Here is a 21681-nt window from a genome sequence, read left to right as displayed (position 1 = left end):
TGTTTATTTGTTAATTTTAAGTAAGTAATTAGTATAGCTGGCATTTAATTGAAATGATACAAAAAGGTATAGATTAAAACCTAAGTTCCTTTCCTGCACTTACTCAGCTACTCTGGAGGCAACCTCTGATACTGAACATTGGCAGAAGGACCGATGTTCTTATAGATGTTCATTTTGAAGGGCTTATCCTCACTTGGCACAGTCCATTGAATCACAAGAAACTTCCTAAAATAGTAGGCCCTCTATGTTCATGCAGTTTACAGCCCATCATTATTCCATCATGCAAGGTAGCTGTATCTTCCTACTCTCCAGATTCTATCAACCTGATATACTCAATATGGTAGGATAGTGTTATGTGCTGTGTCCTGAGTAGTTAGTGAAGCAGATGAAAGTGAACAGCTTTCTTTTGTCTCACAGGAAAAATGCATTTACTTGTCTCATGACTGCATATTAGGTGCCAAATGTAGTATAAATTTTATCCACTTGAGACATAGTCCTTCCTTCTCTGTCTGATGTGCTTCTGGGATGAGTGTGGAGGGGTGGTGGTGGGGCACCTGGAGTTTATTTACTTAGCTCTATCTGAGACACACAATCACTGTATGACTCCTGTGTTCTTTACGTATACTTCAGGTGTAGTAAGTCATGTTGATGAGTTTTTCTTTTCTGTCATTTAGGACAAAAGTACATCTTCTTATAATTGGAATTTATCATATTTTTACTAAAACAATTCTCCTTGTGAATAAATTGAAATTGAGCATATACAGTAATTTTTTTAAATAAATTTTCTTTTAATTTTTATTTATTTATTTTTAAAGATTTATTTATTTATTTATTTATTTAAGCACTGGGTACAGTCAGAAGTGTGGGAGGGTGAGAGAATTCACCAGAACCAGAGCACGGAGCAGAGCAGGCAGAAGGACCAAAGTACACTGCTGAGGGGAGCAGCGGGCAGCAGGAGAGGTCCGCGCGCCATGTGGTACCCTCCTCCGGTGGCCGGGGAGCAGCCGGGGATCGATCCGGCACTGCAGAGGCTGCAGGCAGCTTCACAACCCAGCGCTGAACCGCTGCTCCACCGAGGAGGCCCATATACAGTAATCTTTAATTAAATTAAGCAAATTATTCAGATCAATGCATGTGGAATGAGTTATCTTATTTTTTTCTGAGAAATAAAGAGAAACTGGGAAGAAAATTCATTAGACTGTAATGCAGAAAGAATTTTTTTACACCTAAATGAAAAGCCAGAAATTCATTTGAAATATAAGAACCTCAAAAATGATTTAAGACATGACTAGACTATTAAATATCCATGCATGTTTTAGATTTCCCATTACATTAAAACACTTAAATGAATTTCATATTCAGAACATTTAAAAATAACTCTCTTAAAAAGAAGATATAAGTATTATCAGCTGTGCTTTTTGTACATAATTAGCATGTGCCTGTTGGAGGTATAATGACTTTTAGTGTAATCTTGTTATTCATCATAAAAAGTTCAGATGGTAAAAACTGTAGTTACAGCTGGATGACACATTTAAAAATAATTCAAAGATCACTCCACAAAAAGCATGCTATTAATCTGCCTTTCATTCATCAATGAATTGTGAAGGCACTGATAAAATATCCTTTTTATCTTGGTTATAGTCCCCATACAATTCCCACCTGCCTTGTTTTGATCCTACTCCTTCCACCCCCCCTTAGTGTGTCTCTGGTTTATAGTTGCTTGTTGATTTTGATTTTTACTTTATTATAATTAGATTTTTTTCCTGGTCCCTTATTTAGGTTCTCTAAATTCCTCCTATGAGTGAGAGATGAAAATGCATACATTGTGCAAAAATGAAAAATGATGTAAAAAATGTATAAATTAAAAAAAAGAATAAACTGCTGGCATCTTCCAAAAAAAAAAATCCTTTTTAAAGTGCTTCATTTTCCTCCTTTCTTTTAGATTTAATATATGATGACCTTTAACTACAGTGTTTGACAGGCTGCTGTGAAGGTGTATCACCTTTTCCCTTTTAATGAGATGGCCAAAGATTCATCAGGCTTTTCTTCTGATTATCAGTTTTGGATGCAGAAACTTTCTATATGGGACCAAACCTCCACTTTGGAAACCCAGCAAGACACCTGCCTTCATCTGCCTAAATTCCAGGAATTCCTGAAGCAGATGTTTGAAACCTTAAAAGATATGGTAAGTACACAGTGGCGTACTACTCAGCAGTCAAAAAGATAGTCATGCCATTTGCAGCAACATGGATGGAACTGGTAGGTATTATGCTAAGCAAAATAAGTCAGAAGGAAAAAGATAAGATTAGATGATTTCACTTATAAGTGGAAGATAGAGAAACCAAGCAAAGGGTTTGAAAAAAATTCATAACTTGCAAGCTGACTATAGATATGAGGCATATAGGAGGGGAGGAGTCAAAACAAGGGAGGGAAAAGTACAAGGGACTATGGTGATGGATCATGGAAGCTTATGTTGGTGGGAGAACTGTGGGGACTACATCTGAGGGAAGGAAACAAATAATGTCTACAAATTAACAACAATGTAAGAAAAATGTTAAATAATAAAAACTGTAAAAATAAAAAAAGCACCAAAAGAGTGAAATTATTTTATGACATTGGGGTCTTTTTACTAGATTTTTGTAACGTAAGTAAAGTATCAGGCTTTTCTGCCCTCCCACCATTAGGATTGATGATGGATCCTGCAGTCCTGAATACATGCCTGATGGTGGGCACCGGAAGTAGGGTGTGGGCATATGTAAGTGGATACCCCTGGGCCGAGAGACTGGGCTTATAAGGGTGGTGTCACGGGGACGCCAGCAGAACGAAAGAGAACGAAAGAGAATCAGAAGGAGAACAAATGAGAGCGAAAGGAGCAGAGAAGAAAAGGCCACGAGAGAACATCAGAGAGCCCAGAAAGAGTGAAGACTTGCTATGGGCTGGGAGGCCTGCCAGCCTCCTGGCCCCCAGCACCCCTCCCTGTCTTGTACCTGGTAAATCCCAATAAAAACCTGCAAAAGCCACTGAGGGCTCCAGGACTCCTCCTTTCCCCCGTCTGCCCAATCATAGAGATCCAGCTCCGTGCCCTTTCTCCATGCCCTTACCAACCCAAATGTTTTACCAACCAAAAACTGGTTTCTTAGTTGCTTCTTGATTTTTTTTTTTTTTTTTTGGTCACATGAGACTTCTTGAAAAATCAAGTTGTTTTTAAATAAGCCAGATTTTTACAGTTGTTTTCAGGTAAAAATTGGCTTTTTTTTTTTTCTGAAAGAGCTTTGCTCTCTTAAATATTGAAATGTTACCTATTACTCAACCCTTTTCTAAAGTGGGCTCAAATAAGAGATCATATTTATCACGATCTCTTTTATAAAATTTTAAGTGGTCTTTTCTGGTTAATATTAAGATTTTCAGTGTCTTCATTACTGTCATAGAATTTATTGTGTTGAAAATCTGATGAATTTTCGTTTTGACATAATTTTTCTTTTGCAATAGATATTTTTATGAATTAATATTTTCATGTTATGAAGTATTGTTTTATACTTATTTTCTAACTTCAAAGTAAAAAGCAAAATTGTCATTTAACATAGGTTTTCTTGTGTTATGCTTTTCTTCCCTTCAAGAAAAAGGTAGAAAATTTGAAAAAATTATGTTTATGATACAGGCATTTATAAGTCTCTAGAAACTAGCAGGAAAGACAGATTATGTGAGCAACTAATGCTAAATTGTAATTTTTTTTCCTTTATAACACTGTAACTTGACCTTACAGTGGTCCCAGAAAGTCTAGGACTGGCCTTGATGCTGAGACAAATGTGAGGAATTTATTGCTGCAGCAGTAGGAAATGCTTATCGTTTCAGCTTATGTGCACATTATCTCAGTTTGGTCTTATTTTTGAACTTTCTTGAAAGTTTAAGAAGTGGGAAGTGAGCCAGTTGTATAACAGCATTTATATATTTTAATCTTAAGCTGTTTTCTATTTAGTTGATCTCTTTTTTTGTCTCAGGTTCTTAGATTGTTGTAGACTAAGCATGATGTCATTTAGCATATTGTAATCAAAAGGGTTATAAACTGAGATAAGTATCTTTATGCTTTGGCTGCTTTTATTTCATTTTACAAGTTCCAGAGTTCCTGTCCTCTCAAACATTCTTTGAAATAGCCCCGCTGGAGCTGAGTTAGGAACCCCTCTTGTATGTTAGTATTAAAAACAAGGAGGAAGATACAACATTGTAATTATTAATCACCCACAATGTTTACAACCCATTTTACAGTCTTTTTTTTTTTTTTTTAGTCTTGCTGTTTATAAATAAAGGGACTTTTACTGACTTATGAGTAAAATAATGTTAACTTTATTGCAGAAGTGACTTAGTTTTGGTGATCTGGTTAAAGGATGAAATTAGGTGGTTGCTGGTTAAACTTTATTTTAAGGTGGTTGGTCGTTACTTGCTTAAAGACCTAATCCTTTTTTCTACTTTTCTAAAATATGTATTAAACAAGAAATATATATTAAACAAGATACTCAACCTGTAGTGTCAATTCAATTTTTCTGAGTTGTGTAATGTCATTTCAGTGACCAAAACATAATTTCCTTTCACAGGATTCAAATACAATCATTGGAAAATTCCCCACAATTGGTCAACTGTTGGCAAAAACTTGCTGGAATCCTTTTATCTTAGCACATGGTAAGTTGTTTTTGTATGTATGTATAGATACACACATAGTCTCTCATTCTCTCTCTCTCTCTCTCTCTCTCTCTCTCTCTCTCTCTCCCTCTACCTCTCTCTGTGTGCCACACACATACATGTATAGGAAAACAACTTGTGTTAGAGAGCAGAAACTGAGATGATTGCAACTTCATTTTAAACCACTGTAAAATGGTTATAATAATGAAATAACTTGTTCTAGTTTCATATTAACTCATATAATGCTTTCTATGTATCATTCTTCAGAGTCAGAATTCTGATATGGCTCAGGGGTGATATTTTGGTTTTACCCAGGGTTAAGTGAAATTTGGGGTCACTTTGAGGGAGGTGTTCTCTCACTGATCTCTTGCCTACCTGTCCAACCTCATTTCCTATTTATTCCTCCACAGCTCCACCACATGCATGGTAGCCAGGTAAAATTACTAACAGTGCCAGAAGGCTCATGATGTCAGGGCCTGTGACAATGCAGTTCCTTTTGCCTAGAACTCTGTTCTCACATCTTCTCTTCAACCTTGTTTGAACTAGCCTCGCTGGTGCTGAGTTAGGTAACTCTCTTATTAGCTCCATAATCCCCAACATCTCCCTTAATTGTAACTTATGACACTGTTTTATAATTTTTGGTTGCCTGTGTGGTGCCCTGGAAGACTGAATGCTTCTCAAGAGCAGGAACTGTGGTTTTAGTTATCTTTGTCATTCTAGGATCTAGCATAGATCTGAGTATCTGAAGATACACAGTTGAGGTTTGCTGACTTGATACCGCTATATTATTAGTAGTGTAATATTGTAGGGTAAGTGGAAACATGTCAGGCATTTCTGCCCTCCTGCCGTAGGATTAGATGCATGCCTCATGGTGGGGACCTGGAGTAGGGTGTGGGCATACCTAGGTGGGATTCATCTGGGCTGAGGTGGGGCTTATAAGGGTGGCGTTAGGAAGAAACGGGACAGAACAAGAAGGAGAACAAGCGAGAGACTGGAAGAGGACCAGCAGAGAAGCAGGGGCCAGGAGAGAACGCCGGAGAGCTGGAGAGTGAAGACTTGCTGGGGGCTGGGAGGCCTGCCAGCCTTGCCTGCCTTGTACCTGGTAAATCCCCATAAAAGCCTGAAAAAGCCACAGAGGGCTCCAGGATTCCTCTTTCACCCGTCTGCTCGAATTGTAGAGATCCTGCACTGTACCTTCCCACCACTGCACATACTTACTTTTATATTTTTTAAGTCAAAGACTAATGACATAACAATGATACTAGAATAAAAAAAATGCATATTCCTGTTTGGTGTTTGAAGGAATTGTACAATTTCATTTCTAGTTTGTCATAAGTCATTGTAAGAAGCCTGAATTCTTTTTTTTTAAATAAATTTTATTTTTATATTCCCCATACAATTGCAACCCCCTTATTTTGACCCCAATTCCTCCGCTCCCCGCCCCCTACCCTCCATAGAGTGTCTCTGGTTCATAGTTGTTTGTTGATTTTGATTTTCATTTTCTTATAGTTATGCACTTTCCTGGTCCCTTATTTAAGTTTTCTAGATTCCTGCTATGAGTGAGACCATACGGTATTTTTCTTTTTCTTTCTGGCTTATTTCGCTGAGCATGATACCTTCCAGCGCCATCCATGTTGCTGCAAATTGCAGGTGTTTATCTTTTTTGAATGCTGAGTAATATTCCATGGTATATATGTACCACATCTTCTTGATCCAGTCATCTATTTTTGGGCATTTGGGTTGTATCCAAAGCTTAGCTATTGTAAACAGTGCTGCTATAAACATAGGGGTGCAAGTGCTCTTTGGAATTGATGTTTCTGTGTCCTTTGGGTAAACACCTAGGAGTGGAATTGCTGGATTATATGGAAGCTCTATGTTTAGAAGGTCCAGAAATCTCCACACAGCTCTCCATAGTGGTTGGACCAGTTTGCACTCCCACCAACAGTGCAGGAGAGTTCCTTTTTCTCCACATCCTCGCCAACATTTGTTGTTGCTAGTTTTTTTAATATGTGCCATTCTCACTGGTGTAAGATGGTATCTCATGGTAGTTTTGATTTGCATTTCCCTGATGACAAGTGATGTTGAACATTTTTTCATATGCCTATTGGCCATTTGCATTTCCTCCTCAGAGAAGTTTCTTTTTAGCTCTTCTGCCCATTTTTTGACTGGATTATTTTCTTTGTTGTTGTTGAGTCTCATCAGCTCTTTGCAGATTTTTGTGATCAGTCCTTTATCATTAGTGTTGGGTGCAAAAATGTTCTCCCAGTTGGTGGGGTTTCTCTTTGTTTTTGTTATTGTCTCTTTTGCTGTGCAAAAGCTCTTTAATTTGATGTAGTCCCAGCTATTTATCTTTGCCTTCACTATCACTGCTTTGGGTGATGTGTCTGTAAAGGTGTCTTTGATGTGCAAATCACGTAGTGTTTCGCCTATATTTCCTTCTATTTATTTTATGGTTTCAGGTCTTATGTCTAGTTCTTTAATCCATTTTGAGTTGATTTTTGTGTATGGTGTGAGGTAGTGGTCAAGCTTCATTCTTTTGCATGTAGCGACCCAGTTTTCCCAGCACCATTTATTGAACAAACTTTCTTTGAAGCCTGAATTCTTTTTTTTTTTTTTAAAGATTTATTTATTTATACAAGCACTGGGTACAGTCAGAAGTGCGGGAGGGTGAGAGAATTCACCAGAGCCAGAGCGGGGAGCAGAGCAGGCAGACTGAGGTACAGTACTGAGGGGAGCAGCGGGCGGCAGGAGAGGTCTGCGAGCCATGTGGGACCCTCCTCCGGTGGCCGGGGAGCAGCTGGGGATCGAACCTGCGCTGCAGAGGCTGCGGGCAGCTTTGCAACCCTGCGCTCAACTGCTGCGCCACCAGGGAGGCCCTGAAGCCTGAATTCTTAAAGTACAGTACGTGAGATGAGATTTTCTACAACAAGCCACCAAACTTCCTGGGTCTGACTTCTTTTTGTAAAAGACTAGATTGATTTATTCTTTTTTTAAAATATCTTTTTTTTTTAAGATTTATTTATTTATATAAGCACTGGGTACAGTCAGAAGTACGGGAGGGTGAGAGAATTCGCCAGAGCCAGAGCAGGGAGCAGAACAGGCAGACAGATGAAGCACACTGCTGAGGGGAGCAGCCGGTGGCAGGAGAGGTCTGCGCGCCATATGGGACTCTCACCGGCGGCCGGGGATCGAACCAGTGCTGCAGAGGCAGCGGGCAGCCTCGCAACCCAGCGCTCAACTGCTGCACCACTGGGGAGGCCCTAGACTGATTTATTCTTACGCCTTTAGCTTGTATTGGTCTGTAATCTTTCCTTAGCACCTAACTTCAGTACTTTGGCTTCCTCTGACAAACAAATTTTCTGTCTCTTTTTGTTCAATGCTTGTGTTACTTTTGGAACTGCCCATTAAATTCCAGTTTCTTTTTTCAGGTACGTATTTGGTTCGGAGCTCATAGAGGAGACTAACTGGCATATATGCGCCACGAGTAATTCTTGTCTATGTCACTACTATTGTTTCACTAGTGGGGCACTTTCTTCCAGAAAAGAATCCTTTTTCATGATATTATAATCTCAAAGTTACTCTTTACATACAGTAAAAGTAAACAATTTCCATCAAGGAGTCTCCCATAAAGAGAATGGGATCAGAAATAGGGTAATAAAGAAGGTAATTATTGCACAACTATCCCAGGTCTTGGAAGGTTCATTGTCAATTCTTGTGGATGAAAAGAGGATTTTAGAGCCCTTAGTAGTTTTTATAGGCCTTTAATGCTGAATCAAAAGACCTGCAAGCAGGGAGGCAGCAATGGAGCCATAGCTTAAGAGAGATGCAAGACCTAAGACAAAGCTAAAGAGTTCCCTTTTTATCCCTCCCTTCTAGGTTCAGGTGTATGTATTTATATATGCACATGCCCGTGCTTTCTGGACCCGGGTGTCCATAACCATAGGCTTGGGTGCCCACACCTCTCAGCCCTGGGCATCCACAACCTGGGAGGAGTGCAAGACCTGAGCCACTCCATTTTCCCTACAATAATGAAGAAGGATTCAGAAATGAAAAGACAAAGAAGAGAAGAAAAAAAAATAACAGAAAGGGAGAGAACATCTTTTAGTGGTGTTCTCTGCATTAAACTACTGTCTTCACTTACAAATTCTGGCTGGTTGGTTCTAGCTTTCCCCCTCTCTCCCTTGATAGTCTTCACCCTATCTGGGCTCTCCGGTGTTCTCTCTTTCTAGGCTTCTGTTCTGCTTCTCTGCTTCTCTTCTGTTAATGTGACCCCGCCCTTAAAAGCCCAGTCTTAGCCCAGGTGAATCCCATCTACATATGCCCACACCCTATTCCAGGTACCTGCCATCAGGCATGCATTCAGGACCACAGGGTTCCATCGTCTATCCTAATGGCGGGAGGGCTATAAACTCTTTCTGATTATTTGCTATTTGCATATAGATATATTGCTATGTAACAATTTGCTCCCAAACCTGGCAGCCTAAAACATCATCGTCTCAAAATTGTGGTAACTATGTGTTGCTATTTTTCCCCTTTCCATTTGGGATTCCAAATTTGCATTAAGATCTGCTGTCAGTGATTAACCCCAGGATGAATCCCAGGCAGTTTCCCATCCCATTTAACTGAGTGTGGGCCTCAGAGGAGGATTCTGACAGATGTGGTCCCCTTAGTGAGTGCAGGTGGTACTCATGAATAATGAGTGAGAGCTTGCATATGTTCATCTCTAATGCAAAGTAAGCTCATTAGCATTGCATCTCAGTGCATTTCATTGCTGGGACTTGGAAAAGAAAGGCACTGCTTAAAGGATGGGTGAAATTTTCTCTGCTTGTCTTTATGTTTTTCCTTTTTATATTTGAGAGAAAAATAAAAAAAAAAATCTCTTGAATTGAAAGGGCAGAAGCAACACCTTCCTTGGATTCTTCAGATTTAAACTTCTTATACTAATCTTTTCTTTTCTTTTTGATTTTTGAAAATGTCTGAGTTTTGAAAATACTCCCTGTAGGGGCAGGATGGACACTGAGCAGGTTTTCTGATCCAGCAGATGGGGTAAAGGAGAAGTCCTGGAGCCCTCGGTGGCTTTTGCAGGCTTTTATTGGGATTTACCAGGCATAAGGCAGGCAGGGGTGCTGGGGGGCCGGGAGGCTGGCCCTATCTGTCTTCACCCTATCTGGCGTCTCTGGCTCTCTCTTTCTCGGCTTCTGTTCTACTTCTCTGCTTCTCTTCTGTTTGTTCCCGTGACCCCGCCCTTAAAAGCCCAGTCTTAACCCAGGTGAATCCCATCTACATATGCCCACACCCTATTCCAGGTGCCCACCATCAGGCTGGCATTCAGGACCGCAGGGTTCCGTCATCTATCCTAATGGCAGGAGGGCAGAAAAGCCTAAGCTCCCCTTCTTTATAGTCTATTTAACATAGGAAGTGTTTGCTTGAACATACCATTGGATGTCTATCAAGCTTCTGATATTAGAAATTTCTTGTAACATTTATTTTTTTTTCTTGTAACATTTAATAAGAAGTACAATACTCACATTTTCAATCAGTGGCATCGGTTCAACCTGAAGAACCCTATGCTTTTTGTAGGTTCATTTATGTGATTCTGGAAATAAACTTATCTTAGGCAAGCCAGTGAGGTTGCTTGCATGAGCTAAAGAGAAAAAAGAATGTTCCTCAAAATAACTCCTGATGAAGTTTGTTCAGAGATGTTAGTTGTTAGGAGATCCTAAGCTTATGAGAGGGAAATGGGCTTAAAAATTACTAATAAATTTCTTTGATGTGTGATTTTAAATGCAGAGGTAGCTTACAGTAGTTTGTACTTTCCTTATTTCTTGTTAGTGAGGACCTTAGAAATGCTCTGTTTATGTGACTGCATAAAATAAGAAGGCAAACAGCCTGGGTGGGCCTGCAGAGGACGCAGGTGCTAGGTTCTTCAGTCACACCCAGGATCTCAGGGTTAAGTCCACTTGCTTATACTGAGTTCTTAGGTTTCATTTTTTGCTTCTCAGTTGTGTTATAAAATCTCCAACTGGAAAGGGCTCAGTTACCAAAAGAGGGGAAAGAAAATAGCTCGCTAAATAGATATTCCTGCCAGACATAAGATATCAAAATTCAGCATTTTCATCACAGATATGGTGAAGTTTGAAATTCTACAGTGAAGAATTAGGAGCATATAAGAGGTTTCTCTTTTATCAAACCATTTGGTACTAAACATAACATACTTCTAAGTAATCTTTTTTTAAATTTATATTTAATGAGAGTATTTTGACAAATTGGAAAGTGAAACAAAGCAGAAATATTGACTTGCTGATAACAGCAAGGTAACAGTTACGTTACCTTAAAAAGACAGATTACTTGATGGTTTGAAATGTGAAATAAAAAACTAATCCTGAGAAAAGCCCATTTTTTTAACTCTTTCTCTTATTCTCTTTTGGCTTTAAAAACTGCTACTGTAACAGGAAGGGAATTGACCACACAAGGGCTTAAACAATAAGTGATCCCTGACCCACAAGAAGAAAAAGCTCTGCAATGGAGGTTTCACACATGGTCCTGAATGCCTATTCTATGAACCTAATAGTTTGAGAGTTTCCAAAAATACAGTAAATGTTTTTTAAATATAATTTTTTTAAGTTTTTACGGTGATTATATCTTTTCTGATTAAACATACTCATTTTAGTTTTTCCATTTTGCAGATGAAAGCCAAAAAATTCTAATATGGTGCTTATGTTGTCTGATTAACAAAGAACCACAGAATTCTGCAGAATTGAAACTTAACTCTGGGACACAGGTAAGAGAATAAATCTTGCCTTGCACTGCTTTGACTTAAATTGCTTATTTAAAGGTGCTACTTCGACAGTTCATTTGGATGAAGTTTTAGAGAAACTTTTTCAAATATACCCTTTACTGTTACATTATCTTGTTGGGTGTAAAGTCATTCAAAAGATTCATTTTTGTTTGATTGTAAATTCCATAATATACTGTTCCTCGGGGTGAGTTTTCTCATGCCTACAAGACCTAATGTTGAGTAATTTTGAAAAGTTACTTGCAGGTAATTAAAGAATGTACTTTATTTCCTTTTAGCAAAAAATTGTTTCAACTTATTTATTACTTATGTAATTCCTTTCAAAGCATTTCTCTTCTCTCAGAATCTATTCTGAGGTAAAACCAAATTTCAGAATTTCCCTGGAAGCAACAGTCTTTACTTTATGTCCTAAAGTTGGCATCTGGGCCAGTATGCTCAGACTGGCACCTGGTGCTAGTTGGCAACTGCTGCTCACACCATCAAATCTGTCACCAACTGTGCTGGTCCAGATAGCTGATAGCTTCCTGCATGTCCTTGTCTGTTTCTGCTTCCTTTTGAAGAGCAAGCAGAAGTTACAGAATATTGTCAGGCTGGGCTCTAGCTGCCCTCTCCACCAACAAATTGATGGTTCTTTGCTGTTACCCCCCACTGTCCTCTTACAGTAACCCCAAGGACTCACTGATGCCTGTCAGACTCCACTTACTATGCATATGGTTTAGATTAGCAGCTTAGTATTATGAAATCACCCACCCAGATTAATGCACATGGTTTTGTCTATCAGTCTGACTGGTGGTATCATTCCATTCACTGCTTTTTACCATTGCTTTGTTTTATACAAAATTGCTGACAGATGATAATAAGAAGTATTTGCATTTTCCCTTAGATTGGAAGTAGAAGAGTGAAGAATGCAAAATTTCGTTGAACAGAAAATTAATATAAACAGCAGAAAGAAAGAACTGATTAGAACTATTAAGGGAAAAAAACAATGCTATAAAAATGAAAAGATATATTTACTCTTTTTTTTTTTAAACTTTTGCTTCTCTTGAGTATTTGATATTTTAGTGATTATTTAGGATATGGTTTTGTATTGATAAGCTCATTAAGTGCCAAAATAGACCATCTAATAAAAAGTTTTTAGGGTGATTGATGAACTTTCTTCATTGATGTAATGATTTTATTAGCCTATTTTAAAATATCTACCCTTTCACTTTATTCTATGGGTTTTCCTTTATTTAATACTAGGGTACTTACTAAGTCTAGCACAAGAAGGTAATATTAAAATAATTCCTAACTTTGGGGAGTTCACAGACTGGTAGCCAGATCATTCCAGGATAGCATGATTGGGTTTTTTGTAGAGCTGTGTGCAGGTGAGATGTTCACACAGAGTAGGGACACTGGCTCAGACTTAGGGATTTGGAGACATTTCCTGAGGAAGCTGTATTAAATGCATTTGGAATTTTGTGGTACTATTACATAAATTTTGGAATCTACTTGTCAGGTTTCACCAAAAACCAAAATAGCCTCTATGACTTTGATTGCCATTGTAATCAGTCAATTTAGCCAGTGGTCACTATACCTTCGGGCAAAATTTATTTTGTCAGCTGTGTTTACTGATAGAAAATTGTACACTGTATCTGGCACAAAAACTTTCAGTGAGTGAATAATTTATTGTGCATCATTTCAAAGAGTGTTCCTAATAATTTTGAAGAATTTTTGCTGACTTCTTATGAAGCTGATGGTGTTAATAGACATCAGCCCTGCTGTATCTTAATTGTTCACTTGTATTGCATAGTCTGACTTCTTTACAGGAGTCTTTTTAAGCCATGTGTCCATTTGATGGTTACTTTAGTGAGACAGAATAATTAGCAATTTTCCTTGGTGTTCACATAGAAACTATAATGTATATCCTGAAAGTGAATGAAAGCCTGAGGGATCCCTCTGTGTGGTGGAGACCCTGCTCTTTTCTTTTTTTCAAAAGATTTATTTTTTTTAAACCTTTTTTTTTTAAATTGGAGCATGGTTTTATTTCTTTCTTTCTTTAAGATTTATTTATTTATTTATTTATATAAGCACTGGGCATAGTCAGAAGCACGGGAGGGCGAGAGAATTCACCAGAGCCAGAGCTGGGAGCAGAGCAGGCAGAAGGACTGATGTACACTGCTGAGGGGACCAGCGGGCGCGGCAGGAGAGGTCTGCTGCGCCATGTGGGACTTTCGCTGGCGGCCAGGGATCGAACCGGCGCTGCAGGGGCCGCGTGCAGCTTCGCAGCCCAGTGCTCAACCACTGTGCCACAAGGGGAGGCGCTCCTGCTCTTTTCTTAAGATAATGCTTTAAAATTTGTAAAATTGTACAATTTGTAAATTGTAAAATTTGTGTCTTGTGACCATCTTACATCTGGACTGAATGAGGCTGCAGTGTTGATCCATTAATGAAATGTCACTGAAGTTCAATTTCATTTTACCTATAAAAGCTTTCAAAATTTTCTTCACATCTCAATGGATTATCTGTGTACAGCTGGGAACGCACATCCCCCGACTTTATTAACTGCTAGTCTAATTAATAAAATCCACATGCTGCCTTGGTATAGACAGCTACCCTTGACCTTTTCTCCATCTCATAGCCTTCTGTTTCTTATTCTTTGCACACTACACATTTGAACGTCATCCTATGATCTTACTAGATTCTGGGATCTTACCACATTGGCTCCACACATGGCGATATATTCTTGTATTCCTTTTCCTCTCCTTTTAATTTTTTTTTTTTTACCATTGTTTTACTGGAAAGCCAGGAAATATCTTTCCTTTCTCTTATTCTCCCTTAGTAGAATTGCTCTGACCACATATTGCCTATATTTCTTAATACTGAAAGGAATTGTAGATATCTTTTACCATGTTGAAAGGCAGGAACAGTGTCATAGTAATCCTAGTAGCCAAAGCTTCTTTAGCTTCGTGTTTACCATATACTGTCTTATGCTCAATAAATGTTTGTTGGACATATTACTGTTGTTGAATGAACAAATGGTGTGTTGATTTTTTACAAATCTTAATTTTTAGCCAGTTTTTAAAATTGATGCTTCCTATATACTGAAGAACAAATGTATTATTCTTTTAAGTGGAAAAATAAACCTTTTGTTATTATCAATAAATTACTGTTCTGAGCAGTACATCATTTCCCACAAGTTTGGCAAGTGTGTGTCAGCATGAAAGAAACTGTTCTATGTTGCCCTGCTGAGGAATAGACTGGGAACCCCTGCACTGGTGGCTCTTTGGGAACGATCGTGAGTGTCTTCCTCTATACTGACTTTCTTCTACTCTTCTTAACAGTAAAAGAACTTATCATTTGTGTGTGTGTGTGCTTTTTCCCAATCTATTTCGAGTGTGGTACCCAGGACCTGAAAATCTGTGCTTGTGCTTGCTTCTCCTTCTTGCAGTTACAGGCTTCTCTTCACCCAAGATACTCTTCTATCTTGTTTCTTGTTCTTGCCATCAGAACATCTTTTCTGCTTCTCTTTATCAGTTTTACGTAATGTCCTCTTGATTTTTCTTTGCCCTTTGTGCACTTTAGTGGCTATTTATCCTGTTGGATAGTAAATACTTTACCTTTATATCTCATTAATTCTTATTAAGTGTGTTTTTTATTTCTGGGGTTTTAGTGGACCTCTAATGTCTATCAGTACTGCAGATGAACAGATCCACTGCAGTGAAGGAGTGAGCACCCTCTATGTGAAAGGCCTTAAATAAGTACTTTTCATCGATGATAACTTCTATGCCTCACAAGCAACCCTGACGGGGAGGTATTCTTGGTCTCGTTTTAATGAATGAAGAAATGGAGACACAGAGCCACCTATTCAAAATACAATCTGTTTATGTGTTGTGACTGCAATTCAAACCCAATCTATGCGACTTCAAAGCTCAGGTCCCTTGGATCAAAGCATGTCAATGCAAAGGTATAGAGCTGAATAGCTCAAATTTGGGGGGAATTTTTAATTTCAAACACTTTGGTAGGGCCTCCCTGGTGGCATAAGGGGTTAAGAAGCAACCTGTGAAGCTATCCTCAGCCACTGCAGCATGAGTTTGATCCCTGGCCAGCCAGGGAGCTACCCACATGGCACAGCAGACCTCTCCTGACTCGCCCGCTGCTCCCTTCAGCAGTGTATTTCAGTCAATCTGCCTGCTCTTTTCCCACCCTGTCTCTGGTGAATCCTCTCACCCCCCCACACCTCTGGCCTGTACCCCACTTCTTGTATGCATAATAAAATAAATCTTTAAAAAACAAACAAGCGAACTCTTTGGTAGATATATATATATTCTGATTTTCAGTTTGGAGAAAAAGGGCATTGTATCATAAAACCATATGTTATATTGCTATCCCTAAAGTTAAAGGTCTTATAGCAATTTTTAGGCAAAGAAAAATAAATTGAGGTAGAATTTATTTTTATTACTTTTCCCCTACTTATTCTTGTATTGGAATCTAATAAGCATTGGTTCTTGTGTGAACCCCAACTTGTATGTTTTATTGTAATGCATCATTGTCAAGGCATTTTACAGAGCATGTCCATCATTTCTAGAAAACCAGCAGTACATGATGGTGTTATGTTCAGTGAGGTGCTAGACAGATGGGATGCTCAGAAGAAACAGTCAGTGGACTTGGTGCTGGCACTACTGCCCTAAGCATTGGGCAGCCAAGGGGTAGACATGGATACTTCGGAAATAGGATTGTATCTATCCTGTTGGTGATTTCTATTTTTACTTGTTTCTGTGCTATTTGGGATTTGAAAATGCTAGCCTGGCTTATCTACGGAATGGAAACATAGGGAAAGAACTATTATCCATGTTTGAATGATAGTTTAAAAGGTGAAATAACTTATTTCATGTGGTCGTTAGTAAAGGACAGCAGAGCCAAGGGGAAATTCAGGCCAGAGTTACTGGAGATTCCTCCTCCAGAGCTCCACTCTGGCAAAATATTGGCAATCCTATATGACTACTATCATTTTTGTTTTTGCTCTACTTATTAAATGACAAACATGGAACTGGTATCTTTTGGAATTCTATTTGTTTGATTTTCTGAAACCTTGAGTGTTCTTTAAGATTAATTGGTAATTGCATTTTCATATTCATGTGTAGTGGATATTTATAGTTGCTTTTACAGTATTTATCTCCCTTCTTTCCCACCTTCTTATATCACCAACTGTTATCAGCTGTGAATTGTGCATTTGGCGTGAGATTTAGCCTATCTTGGTCCTATGGTGGGTCCTTCCTGTCTTAATCAAGACAGTCCTTCCATTCCTCTGGCCATGTGATTGGTTAAGATTGGAAATTCAGTTCTACAACATTTTTTAATGATTGGGGAAGTAGATTTTATCTTTCTTGTGACACAATAATCAGGTAGCACATAGTCCATGAAGCCAGAGTTAGTCCTGAGGAAACAACTGAGAAAGAGAAAGAGAGAAAAAAAGTCACATTCATGTTGTTTGGGCTCTGAACAAGCCTCTCCTTGTCTTAAATGCTCTAATATCCTTCTTTTTCTGATTCAGTTTGGGTTAGAGATTTTCTTTCCTAGCAACCAACAACATATTAATGGAGACACAGACTTGTTTGGAGGCTTAATAAATATTTTTTTGAAGGGTTTGAGACTCAAGTGTGCAGGAACACAATGGCAAAAAACAATGTTTTATTTATTTAAAGGGTGCTAAAAATAGTGAATTGAACAAAATAATTAGTTTCTTAAAAGTTGCTTCAATTCATACTTTACTCATAGCTGTTATTCCACCACCACTCATCGTGTAAGATGCATGTTAAAGAAGGATTCCTTGGAGAGTGATGGCACTATCCTGGAGGTATAAGATGTTCCTGTTGTTTTTCTCCCACCCTCCCCCCAGCCTTACAATCTAAAATTTGATATCTGTTCATGAACAAAGGTGCATCTGGGGAAGCTGTGAGATATAGCTCTCTGTACTAAAGGAACCGGAGGAGTCTAACCTTCCTGTGCATTGGGTGGTAGGCAGACAGGCCCTGGTTCAGACTGTAGAACTGGCAGGAGCCTATGAAACATCTCTAAACCCTCAGGTGCCTCTCCTGGACATTGCTGACTTAGGCAGATACCCACATGAGATCTGAGAGCCTTGTAGAAGTCCAGATTCCTAGAGGATAAATTCCAGTATTCTGTTGAAGCAAAAATATAGGTCTGGACACATTAGAGTGACATCCTGTTTTCTTCCTTGGCTCCAATGAGAAAAAATAAGAATACTACATCATGGCAAATGAGGCATCCCCAGACCGTATGAGGGACTCTGATTTCTTGTTGGTATGGACCACAACTTCAGACATTTGAAATTTAGGGTAATGGGAAGTGTGACTGGATTTCCAATCCAATCATGGGAGGCCCAGGGCCTGTACAATCTATATAGATTTGGACACAAACATTAAAATACATATGTCATGTGGTCCTTTTTGAATGTAAATTAAATTCATTTTCTTCTGTAAGCTGGAAAACTTCTAGCATTCTTATGAATTGATATATTTAAATCTCCTTTCTTTGTGTATGTATGTGTATACACAGACACATAGAAACATAAAATATTTAGAGGTTTGAGAGGAAAAATACTAAATCTAACTTGATTTGCATCCCCACTCTCTTATTAAAATCTTCTGCAAGTAATTTATTCACCTTACCTTACTTAAAAATGGAGATTCTAACAGTTACTACCTCATAAATTTTTTGAAAATTAACTAACTCATGTAAAACCCTTTAAAAACAAGAGAAAGAAGGTGTTTTCCTCAGATTTATCTATTTCACATTTTTGCACAATTCTGAAGTGAAAATAATATGTTTGTCACCTCACACTCATTTCTCGATAGTCAGTGGCAAAAACCCAAGAATTGAGCATCACCACAGAGATGGACCTGCAAGTTACGATCTTTATTCCATGTTATAACTTACCAAATAACAAAGGCCTAGCCATATAGAGTTCCTTTCAAAATATTCCTTTCATTGATTTGTACCTCCATGGAAATGCCTTTTGATGTCAGTTATGAGCTGTATGCTTTTTTATTCTCCACATTTGGAATACTCAGAAATAGCGTGACTTGATTTGGTGAGTCAGTATTTTTAAAAACTTCTTTGCAACCACCTTTGGAAAACTGATATAACTTAGAATTTTACGGACTTGGTTTTCACTTTCTGCAATAATTGTACATAGACTGTCTCAGAAAAAATGAATCAGAAGGATAATGTTCTAAAAATAGTATTTAAGATTTAGAGAATTCTAAGGTACAGACAAAATTGAATCTAATAAAAACTCAGATTGTTAAAATGGAGTGAAGTTATATAAAAAAATTCTCTTAATAAGATCAAAGAGTTTTATATTAGAAATGGTAGTCCTTTATTTATTCTTGGACCTATTGCAGGGTAAAAAGAAAAATAAGTGTTTCCCTGACTTATCACCCAAGAAACCAGTTTTACCTGGTCAAATGACTCACTTGCCTGAAAAGCATGTAGACTTCGTTAGGTGACATCTGGCCTGCTCTTACTTGGGCCCAATGTTCACACAGTAGGTGTGGTTGCACTGCTCCTATATTTTCTGGATATATATATATTTTCATTGGATAAAACTCTGTACTTATCCTCTACACTGCTGGGGGCAGGGGGATACTGAATTTTCTTCATTGTGATCTTGAAAAGGTACCTACATTGTTTTTTTTCACTAAAAATTAAGGAAATAACTTTTTAAGCAGTATTTATCAGTTTATTAGATATTAAATTCCGCGTATTTAAGCCATGTTTGTTTTGTTCTCTATTATATTTTTAGCTCATAGAGGACACAAAATGAAAAGCTGATGAATGAATAAAATAAATTTTAATAATTCAGAATTGTGTTCATTCTCTCTTTCTTAAAGTGTAGACTACCCTGACTTTTCTATTTTGTTTTGAGATGAATCTGTTACAGATCAAATGTTGGAAAAGCCATGAAAGAGGTATAAATCATTGAGTTTTGGTATGTGTAAGTAAGAGAGAGAGAACATAAGTGAGCATGATGTAAAAACTGACATCTCTAGGTCAGACTTCTTCTTGAGCTCTTGCCTGATAACTGTAGCCAGTTGAACTCTCTGATATCTCCACTTGGATACCCATAAGCATCTTAAACTAAACATGCCCAAGTCCTCCCCTGGTGGTGCAGGCAGTTGCACGTAGTGCTGTGAAGCTATCTGCAGCCTCTGCAGTGCAGGTTCAATCTCGGCTGGCCTGCAAGGGTCCCGCATGGTGCCGCAGACCTCTCCTGTCTTGCCCGCTGCTCCCCTCAGCAGTATATTTCGTCAGTCTGCCTATTCTGTTCCCCGCTCTGTCTCTGGTGAATCCTCTCAGCCTCCCTTGCATCTGGTCTGTACCCTGATCTTGTATAAATAAATAAATAAATAAATCTTTAAAAAAAAAAAACAAACAAAAAAACTAAACACGCCCAAAATGAATTCCTGTATTTTCCCTGAAACTTGTTCTTCTTATGGGTTTCCCTAACTTGGTTAAAAGTTCCCTAACTCCATTCTTCCTGCTTCCCAGATCAAAAACTCTGGATTCATCTGGGGCTACTTTTTTCCATTTACATCTCACATTCAATCTGTCAACAGATTTGTCAACTCTATGAAATATATATCCAGGATCCACCTGCTTCTCACCAACTTCACTTTTCTTCCTCCATATAAGCCTGCATCACGTCTTCTGAGGACAGTTGCAGTATACCTCATCTGTCTTCCTGCTTTCACTTTTGTTCTCCTGTAGTCTCAGTGTGAATAATCTTTTAAGACATGCCCCTGCTCAAAGTCTTCTTGTGGTTTCCCATATCATTCAGAGTGAAATGCTAAGTCTGTATTTGGCCTATGAAGGTGTTTCGCCTATGAGTCCTTCCATGACCTGACCTGCCCCCATGTGACCTTGCTGATCTCGTCCCTTTTCTCACTTCACTCCAAGCACACTGGTCTCCTTGCTGTTCCTCAGAGGTATCCAGCACGTTGATGCAAGTATTTCCTAGTGTCTATGCAAGTATGTCCATAGCTCTTTCCCAGAGAGCCACATAGCTCCTTTTGGCACTTTTGACTGTTCAAGTATCTTATCTGGGAAACCTTCTTCCCCAGCCCATTTCAAGCACTCACTCTCTAATTTTGACTTACTTTTCTTCATAGTACTGATCACTTCCTGACACACTGATTTGTTTGTTTATTTATTTTCTTTAAAGATTTATTTATACAAGAGCTGGGGTACAGGTCAGAGGTGTGGGAGGGTGACCGAATTCACCAGAGACAGAGTGGGGAACAGAACAGGCAGAAGGACCAAAGACATTGCTGAGGGGAGTAGAGGGTGAGGCAGGAGAGATCTGCCTCGCCATGTGGGTTTCTCCCTGGCTGGCAGGAAATCGAACCCGCACTGCAGAGGCTGCAGACAGCTTCACAGCATAGTGCTCAACTGGCTGTGCTCAACCTGGGAGGCCCTGATTTGTTTTTTATTGGTCTCTCCACTATCTCCTAACTAGGTTACAAGTTGTATGAGAGCAGAGACTGTTTAAAACCTTGAATAATGTCTGGTACATAGTAAGCATTCAGTGATTATTTGCTGAAATAGTAAATGACTATGATTTTAGGTAGTAAACCTGATGGTGGTATGGTTTTCATTTGGAAAGAAGAAAATAAACAGAGAAAAGTTTGGACATGGAAATATTGGGTGTGAAGGGGGGCATGAAGGTCATCCTGTGAATTTGCTTATAAATTAGACGTGTAGGACAATTGAAAGAAATGCTGGGTGATATAAAGATCTTACTTTGGAGGATCAAGTAGTTTTACTGCAGTAAAACAAATGAAAGAGTAGAACAGCAGCACATGAAAGTTACTGTGGTAACCCAAAGAAAAGGGAGGAAAGTTTTGCTGGGAAGAAATTGGGGGCACTTACAGTGGTGGCCTGTCAGGAAGACTTTCTGAAATGACAGTTGAGCTTGCATCATGAAATACAAGTTCCAGGCAGGCAAAGACTCAGGGCATGCATGCAAGTAGGAGAACTGAAAGTGATTTGACATGCATGTGGTAAAGCAGACAGAAAAAAACATTAGAAAAGGTCTTCTTCCTAATGATAATAAGAATGGACTGTTCTATATCAACCAGGTGACCCTAACTAAAGCATTAAGTAACCTGAAGGGAAAGGGTTTTAACTGGAGGAATTTAAATGGGGCT

General features: G+C 38.6%; 1 protein-coding gene across 1 annotated transcript in view; it reads left to right on the top strand.

The window, feature by feature from the left end:
• Positions 1-2020: 2020 nt before the first annotated feature.
• FANCC (FA complementation group C) overlaps positions 2021-21681 on the top strand; it is a gene marked incomplete at both ends in the record, with an annotated part of 175902 nt that continues 156241 nt past the window's right edge. The window contains 3 exons of the mRNA XM_084238295.1: positions 2021-2185; positions 4590-4674; positions 11361-11455. Coding sequence (XP_084094421.1) covers positions 2021-2185; positions 4590-4674; positions 11361-11455 — 345 coding nt within the window. The remainder of the gene's footprint in view (positions 2186-4589; positions 4675-11360; positions 11456-21681) is intronic.

Source organism: Talpa europaea, assembly GCF_964194135.1.
Source record: "Talpa europaea genome assembly, chromosome: 7".
In the NCBI taxonomy this organism is placed as follows: Eukaryota; Metazoa; Chordata; class Mammalia; order Eulipotyphla; family Talpidae; genus Talpa; species Talpa europaea.
This window is presented reverse-complemented; position numbering and strand designations above follow the sequence as displayed.